General features: G+C 34.6%; 3 protein-coding genes and 1 long non-coding RNA gene across 7 annotated transcripts; all 4 read left to right on the forward strand.

Moving 5' to 3' along the window:
- Window positions 4-658, forward strand: LOC104699493 (long chain acyl-CoA synthetase 1-like; the record flags this gene model as incomplete). Its single annotated transcript, XM_010414797.2, has 4 exons — window positions 4-85; window positions 163-302; window positions 409-591; window positions 644-658. Coding segments are annotated over 4 exons (420 nt in total), but the record flags the coding sequence as incomplete, so codon positions are not given.
- Window positions 682-1,603, forward strand: LOC109133416 (long chain acyl-CoA synthetase 1-like). Its single transcript, XM_019246516.1, has 3 exons — window positions 682-812; window positions 918-1,072; window positions 1,522-1,603. The coding sequence occupies exons 1-3, from the start codon at window positions 702-704 to the stop codon at window positions 1,601-1,603; spliced, it is 348 nt and encodes a 115-aa protein (XP_019102061.1). The 5' UTR covers window positions 682-701.
- LOC104793713 (long chain acyl-CoA synthetase 1-like) lies at window positions 1,921-3,107 on the forward strand. Its single transcript, XM_019246460.1, has 5 exons — window positions 1,921-2,191; window positions 2,269-2,408; window positions 2,515-2,697; window positions 2,796-2,915; window positions 3,052-3,107. The coding sequence occupies exons 1-5, from the start codon at window positions 1,921-1,923 to the stop codon at window positions 3,097-3,099; spliced, it is 762 nt and encodes a 253-aa protein (XP_019102005.1). The 3' UTR covers window positions 3,100-3,107.
- Window positions 3,492-5,181, forward strand: LOC104793715. 4 transcript variants are annotated; one of them, XR_769396.2, is made up of 6 exons: window positions 3,492-3,606; window positions 3,689-3,783; window positions 3,909-3,979; window positions 4,132-4,449; window positions 4,533-4,790; window positions 4,876-5,181. It is a non-coding gene; the product is annotated as an uncharacterized LOC104793715 (long non-coding RNA). The 4 variants fall into 4 exon arrangements; XR_769398.2 differs by having other exon boundaries at window positions 4,144-4,449; XR_769395.2 differs by having other exon boundaries at window positions 3,909-4,449.

Consider the following 8,274-nt stretch of genomic DNA (forward strand, 5'->3'; position numbering starts at 1 on the left):
ATAAGAGGAAAATGTCTGTTCTCTGGGTATTACAAGAACCCTGAACTCACTGAAGAAGTCATGAAAGACGGATGGTTCCATACAGGTGTGATTGATTCAAACAAATTGAGTTTTCCATTGTTTTGATTTTGGTTTTTGAACTGTTCTTGGTGTTTTCAACAGGAGATATAGGTGAGATTCTTCCAAACGGAGTACTAAAGGTCATTGATCGTAAGAAGAATCTGATCAAACTCTCTCAAGGAGAATATGTAGCTCTCGAGCATTTGGAAAGCATCTACGGACAAAACCCCATAGTCCAAGATGTAAGGGTTTCAACTCTTTCTTGTCCAGAAAGCAATCGCTCTATGGTTTTCACTTCAATTATCTTTAAACCCGTCGTGTGATTATTATTCTTATTTGTCATCTCAGATATGGGTTTACGGAGACAGCTTCAAATCTATGCTCGTCGCTGTGATTATTCCCAATCCAGAAATCCTAAACCGGTGGGCAAAAGATCTCGGTTTGACTAAACCATTCGAAGAACTCTGTTCTCTCTCGGAGATACAAGAACACATAATTTCAGAATTGAAGTCCACGGCAGAGAAGAACAAGGTTTCTATGATTTTTTTTTATCAAAAATTCTTCTATAAATTTTCTACTAAAGAGTAACAAGTGTTGACCAAAAAAAAAAANCCCGCTTGTTTTCACTTGTATATGATTAGATGACACATGACGATGTTTATCTCTCGTTCTTACCGTTGGCTCATATTCTTGACCGTGCGAATGAGGAATACTTCTTCCGTAAAGGCGCTTCCGTTGGCTATTACCATGGAGTATAAAATCTCTTAAGATTCACAACCATCCTCAAATTATGGAAATAAAATGGGTATAATGAACTAAAATTTGATTATATTGATGTTGTTTTTTGTCCGTGTTAGGATTTGAATGCATTACGCGATGATATTCAAGAATTGAAACCGACTTTTCTAGCCGGAGTTCCGAGAGTCTTTGAGAGGATCCATGAGGGTATTCGAAAGGCTCTTCAGGAGCTTAACCCAAGAAGGAGACTCATCTTCTATGCTCTCTATAAATAGTAAGCTTTACCGTTATCTAGTAGATTAAAAGTTTCTACACGTGAAAATTAGAATTTGTGTAAAGAACTTCATTAAAACTAATTCCTTTGGGGGTAAAACCAATTAAAAATTAATGGATATGGACGTATATCAATTTTTATTTTATTTTATATATACTAGTTTTTGCATACATACATACATATACGCCTACATAATTGAGTAGAATTTAGCATACTGATTTACAATTTTCTAGATATATGTCTACGGACTAAGGTAAATTAAACGAGTATAGTTTTAATGCCGTAAAGTGAATTTAATAAGAGCTAGCGTTACGTGACTTACGTCTAGCAAACAAATTCCATTATTTTATGAATTCTCTCTGTTTTGTGTATTCTCTGTATAATGTCTCCTCTGTGTTTTTTTTTCTTTCACTTCAATGCCCTCGCAAATGAATTTTATACTAATGCAGCAAACTTGCGTGGATGAATCGTGGATATTCTCACAGTAAAGCTTCACGCATGGCTGACTTCATAGCTTTCAAAAAGGTTTAAAGCACTTGAAGTAAGGCTTCATTTATGGGATTCTTTGCTCATTACATATGGCTAACATATCACAATTTCTTATTTTGTCTTACTTGGATTTAAGATTAAAAACCAATTAGGAGGTCGAATTCGGTTGCTAGTATCTGGAGGAGCACCATTGAGTTCTGAGATCGAAGAGTTCTTGAGAGTTACTTCTTGTTGTTTCGTCGTCCAAGGCTATGGTAAAGATATATATATATATATATATATATATATCTATATATATATATATATAATTTCCCATTCTAGGGTTTTATACTCTGTTTCTTGACTCTTAAGGAAAGTCAATGTCGCGTGCTTTGTTTGCTTTAGGTCTAACGGAGACACTTGGAGGAACTTCTTTGTCTTACCCTGACGACATGAGTATGCTTGGGACGGTCGGAATTCCAGCAGTTTACAATGAGATACGGCTTGAGGAGGTGCCGGAGATGGGCTATGACCCCCTAGGGGAAAATCCTTCAGGGGAGATCTGTATAAGAGGAAAATGTCTGTTCTCTGGGTATTACAAGAACCCTGAACTCACTGAAGAAGTCATGAAAGACGGATGGTTCCATACAGGTGTGATTGATTCAAACAAATTGAGTTTTCCATTGTTTTGATTTTGGTTTTTGAACTGTTCTTGGTGTTTTCAACAGGAGATATAGGTGAGATTCTTCCAAACGGAGTACTAAAGGTCATTGATCGTAAGAAGAATCTGATCAAACTCTCTCAAGGAGAATATGTAGCTCTCGAGCATTTGGAAAGCATCTACGGACAAAACCCCATAGTCCAAGATGTAAGGGTTTCAACTCTTTCTTGTCCAGAAAGCAATCGCTCTATGGTTTTCACTTCAATTATCTTTAAACCCGTCGTGTGATTATTATTCTTATTTGTCATCTCAGATATGGGTTTACGGAGACAGCTTCAAATCTATGCTCGTCGCTGTGATTATTCCCAATCCAGAAATCCTAAACCGGTGGGCAAAAGATCTCGGTTTGACTAAACCATTCGAAGAACTCTGTTCTCTCTCGGAGATACAAGAACACATAATTTCAGAATTGAAGTCCACGGCAGAGAAGAACAAGGTTTCTATGATTTTTTTTTATCAAAAATTCTTCTATAAATTTTCTACTAAAGAGTAACAAGTGTTGACCAAAAAAAAAAAACGTGAAAAAAAAAATAGCTAAGCAGGTTTGAGTACATAAAGGCGGTGACGGTTGATACAAAGCCTTTTGATATAGAAAGAGACTTGGTGACTGCAACGCTAAAGAACAGGAGAAACAATCTTCTCAAGTATTATAAGGTTTCCATATCTAAATTATCTTTTAAAATTTGTATAGATTAGTAATCCTGAATTAATTTGTATAGATTAGTAATGCTGAATCAGAATCTTTACAATTATTCAATCTGTTAACGTTCCATTATATATACTAATACAGGTATCAGTCGACGAAATGTACAGAAAACTGGAGCCAAAAAGAAGCTGAAAGTGTTGTGATATGTATGCTATTATATTTATTTTATAATAAAATAATTATGTATAATAATAATTGAATATTGATACAAGTGAAGATTGTGCATTCTGTAATATTAGTTCTTTATATATATATATGTAACTGATCTAATTAAGTCTTTACATGTTATATTTTCTATGATAAATTTACTAATCTAGAGTATTAGGAACCGATATTGTGGGCTAGCGGAATAAAAATATTGAAACGAAGGCCTTAAACCTTTTGGGCCTTCATTTGCCTTTTTAGACCTTAAGATGTATCAAAATGATATGGGCTTTTAAAATGAAGGCCCATCGAAACAAGTGATGGAGATGATTAAGGTTTCTGGTGCTTTCTGGAACCTTCCTCTCTAGTCTCGACAGAAAGGAAAGAAAAAAAAAAGAAATAGAGAGAGCAGAGTAAGAAGAAAGAGTGCGACTGTGTGAGAGCGAAGGAGGAACTGATCTCGACTCTGCTGAAGATTTCTCCGCTGCTAAAAGGGTTAGGGTTTCTAGGTTGCATGATTCTTTTGATCTCTTCTCCTGCTAGTTGTAATTTCTCCGATTCTTATGGTTCATCTTAGGTTTTCGAATCGAATGATGATGATGATGATGATGATGATGATAAATTAGGATCTGTTTCTTCTGATGTGATGGTTCTCTCAAGTATTATCTTTAGGTATCGTAATTTTCAAACAATGTTCTGTGGATGTTATGATGCTTCTGCTTAAATTTGGTTACGTGTTCCTTTATTTGCTTCGTAGTTGTAATATCTCCGATTCTTTTGTTCCTTGTTCATCTTAGGTTTTGGAATCATCATCTGGTCGAGATGATAGTATTGACGATCTGTTTCTTATAGCTTAGAGATATCAATGGTCTGTAGATGCTGCTGCTTTGGTGTTCCGTGTTCTTCTTCTCTTTTGAAATTTCACTCTGATTGCTTGCTCTTGTTGAACCAGCGTAGCCATTATCATTGGCATTGATTTCTTCTTTGCTAATCATTACTTATATCAGTCTTCTCTCTTAGCGTTGTTTTCAGGTAGGAAAATCATGGATCCTAATGCTCATCCCGTCATGATCACTGGCAGACACAAAGATCAATGTGTAAGGTGGGACTGTAGACGAGTCCCTGTTAGACCATTCGAGTATTGTCACTTTTCCTGCCAAGAGATGGCTGCTTCAGATTCGCAGTCCACCCTCCCATTCTTGTTGTCGGATGTCTATTCTTCAACTACTGAGTTTGCCCTCATTGCTGGCAAGATTTTCAACTTGATCAAGGCTGCAAAGGAGCCTGGAGTTCCTCAACTCTCTAAAGATGTGTTTCAAATCCCTCCTTGGCTGTCAAGTATAGTTTCTATCACTTTTGAGTTTCCATATTGTATACTCATGTTATGATTACATAGATAACTGTTTTGAGTCTCATTATAGGTAAGTTCGATGTTGAGTTTTCTGCATGGGAAACCTTTCGCCAGTGGTTGTTCATGGGATCGTCTCAAATTCCTGCAACTTTGGATTTCAACTAGGTAGAAGAACGTAGCAAGGTGGTTGGTCAAGTGAGGCTTTGTGTTCTTAAGCCTTTCCCCAAGGAAGACAACATTTGGGAACTTCACCAGTATTCAAGCTTGGATCAGATGGGAAAAACAGTCTATGTGATGCGTTGCAACAAATTTGGCGAACCATTATCAAGTACTCGTTTATCCAATTGTAGTTTGCTCATTCAGATGTCATCTTTTGTTGTCTCTTTTGTTGTATAACTCACAAAATCATGCAGTTTTGGAAACTTAACAGCTGGGGAGGATGAGGAAACTGATAGTGATTGATTCAAGCGGCCGGTTGTACTCTGGAAATGTAAGGTGAAGCTGGAGAGTGATTACTAGAGTATGTGACATCATGCGTTTACCTTATGGAATCCAAATACTGTTAGGCTATGTTTCTTAGGTGGTTAGACTGTTTTTGTATTGGATTTATGTATGGATTTTTTTTTTAATTAGCCAATACACTATCGGGTCTTTGCATAATTGCATCAACCAACTTTGTGTTGAAATATCTCTAGTCACTTGAAACATTTTATTTTATCTATGAGTTTTATTTAGAACATTTTGCAAAAAAAATGAAAATTGAGTTTCGTAACTCAAATGATTATGGTCGCCTCCAAAGTTTCCATGTCAACCGGATGTTTTCACGCCGGCATTTGGAAATTAACCTTTTATGGCCCATAATCAATCATTTGGGTCCTATATACATATCGCAAATGAGAATAATACACAAACTAGAGCACCATTATGTTAATTTATTGTTTCCGCTCCAATTACTTCTTTGCTGCACATCCTATCTTTTCTTCTTTAAATTCTCTTTCTGCACTTTTCTATTTGTCTCCCACATAAACTGTCTTGCATTTACAATGGTTTTCCTGAGTCGCTCTTCAACATCTAGACACAATAACAAAACCAAAAAACAAAAACTCAGTCACCTCATAATTTTTACTTTAAATAACAGAACTAAGGGTTACGAATTACGTATGAGCTCACCCAAAAAAGTGCTCGCATAACTGGGATCATTCCCCATAGTTTGACCTATTATCACCTCACACAAAGTTAGAAGATAAGATTTTAGTAATGAACTATAAACTTAGGCTAAAATCAAAATCGTATCACAAACCAGAGTTTGGCCTTGGTTTTGCTCTGAGATCATCGTCCTCGAGTACAGAAGAAGTCTGGATCTCCCTATTCCCAATAGCTGGAATTAAGGTCAGATTGCACTATTTGTGTACCACAATTATATTACAAGTATATACAAATAAACTGTGTAAATGAAACCTAAAAATAATACTACAATATAAATCATAAATTTTATCCATAAACAATAAATTCCTAATGATTATGTTATCAAATACATTTATTCACAACAATGTTGTTCTTTTTACGTTACAACAATTATGTCCATTAGTACTTTTGGCCAAAAAAAATACAAAGCATTTACATCAAACATTGCTTGTCCATATGTAGAACAATTTCATTCGAAAATCTCATCCGGTAGTACCGTGTGTTTATTTTTTAAAAAAAATTGAACTTCTCTATTCAAAAGGACTAATCGATCGAAGATTTAAGAAAAAGAAAAAAAATCGAAGTCCAAAAATATTAAATCTAAACAATTAGTACAAATTAACCGAAGAGTCTAATAATAAAATCTCATCACGTTATCATCTCTCATATCGCTTTTGTAATACGGAAAAGAAAAGACTTTAAAACCTAAGATTAGAGTCAAAAGATAACAAATAAATTAAAGTAATTCGTCAAAGGTTCTTTGTGGTTCATATGGTTTAAAATTTAACCAGTCAATAAATCGGTTCAATTTAATCGGTGTTCGGTTATGACATAAATTAATCGGTATTCGGTTCAATGTGCTCTTTTTATTAAAAGTATTTCGTCAAGGCCCGTTTAGGTTTTTTTTTTCTTAAGTTGAGTTGCAGGTTGATTACGGAGCTCGGCCCATCTCATGCACGTTTATCTCTCTCTTTTTTTTTTTATGTATATATTTTTGTTTTCGAGTAATTAACACATAGTATTTTTCAAACCTGTATCAAGTATCAACTATCATGTCATGTCCATAAATCAAATCAAATCAAATTTTAACATAGACGACGACTAAATCGGATCGAAAAGCAAGAAGACTTAAACCAACTCCTGAACCGCAGACTCAAGAGCGCGGTTAGGGACAAGATTGGTGTGAGAAAGCTTGAGATTTGTCATTGGTGATGTATTGTGACCTGTGTTAAACCATCTCGTAATAGCTTCTGCTTCGTATGTATATCCATCAGCTGTCAATTGTGGATCTTTCATAACCTCCTGCGAATGTATCAAACCACATAAACATTAAACATACATATATATTAATTACGAGTATACGATATTGTGATTAGTAAGGAGGACTTGCCTGTGAGATAGGGCAAATAAACGATTCTATTTTCTTTGTTGTTGTGAGCTCATCGACTAGCTTGAGAGCGTTGTCCCTCTCTTTTTCCATTTCCATCACAATCGCATTTATTTTAAAAGATTCAATTATTGGACCTTTGACTTTCTCGAGCTCTTCTTTTTCTTTAGTAAGAGCTTCCGTGAGGAGTAGCTCGCTCTTGTACTTGTTCTCCAACTCCTCGGCCTTGATACACATATCCTCATACTTTTTTGTGATCTCATGGACTAGTTTGAGAGCATTGTCTATCTCGCATACTTGTTTTTCTTGGTTAATAATAAGAGATTTCTTGAGAATCAGCTCGCTCTGGTACTTGCTCTCCAACTCATCAGCCTTGTTACACATATTCTGATGTTTGATTTTGAGATTTACCACTTGAAGCTTCAATATCTTTACTTCTTCCTTTTTTCTAGCAAGTGCTTCTTCTGTTTCCTTCCTAAGCTTCACTTTAACAGTATCTCATCATCTCCATCTCTGCAGCCTGTAAATCAAAGTTAGGCTTTAGAGACATATACTCATACCTATTCATAAAAGAGAAAGGCTTAATAAATTAGCAGATCTCTAATTAAGAGTGCAAAAAAATAAAAATAAAAGGCAAGGCAAACCTGAATTCTGCTTTTGCGAGTTGTTTCAGAGTCAGTCATTTTCTTGAAAAATCGAGTTATCATCTTAACGAAACTCTGAAATTTGATGAATCTCTCAAGAAGAGTCTTTCAAAAAGCAGAGAGATCCAAAGATTCAAGAAGAAATTAATTTGTTAAATAACGCTGACGAAAGTTTTCTTCTTGAATGTGCAAGGTTAATAATATATTAATTACTCGTTATTGTTTATATATATCCTACTAAGGAAAAAATAATTTGTTTAAAACCCATTTAAACTTGGAATTGTAAAATCTTTGTTAGTCGATTTGTAAATCTTATACTATTTTATTTGTATATATAATTTATAGGGATTATATATGCGTAATTGCGTTGGTAAATGTAATAGTACGTATGTAATGTATAAGGTTTTTAGTTGATTTGTAAATATCTTATATGATTTAAAAATCTTATAGGATAATGGAATTTAAAATTTTACAAATCTTTGATTATGGAAACTAATATTGCATCTCACGAGAGTCTTATCCTTCCTACTTATTCTTCTATTTCAAAACATAAATAATCTGACTTAAAATACAGAAAAAAAAAAAAAAAAAAAAAA

Source organism: Camelina sativa, chromosome 6 (genome assembly GCF_000633955.1).
Source record: "Camelina sativa cultivar DH55 chromosome 6, Cs, whole genome shotgun sequence".
In the NCBI taxonomy this organism is placed as follows: Eukaryota; Viridiplantae; Streptophyta; class Magnoliopsida; order Brassicales; family Brassicaceae; genus Camelina; species Camelina sativa.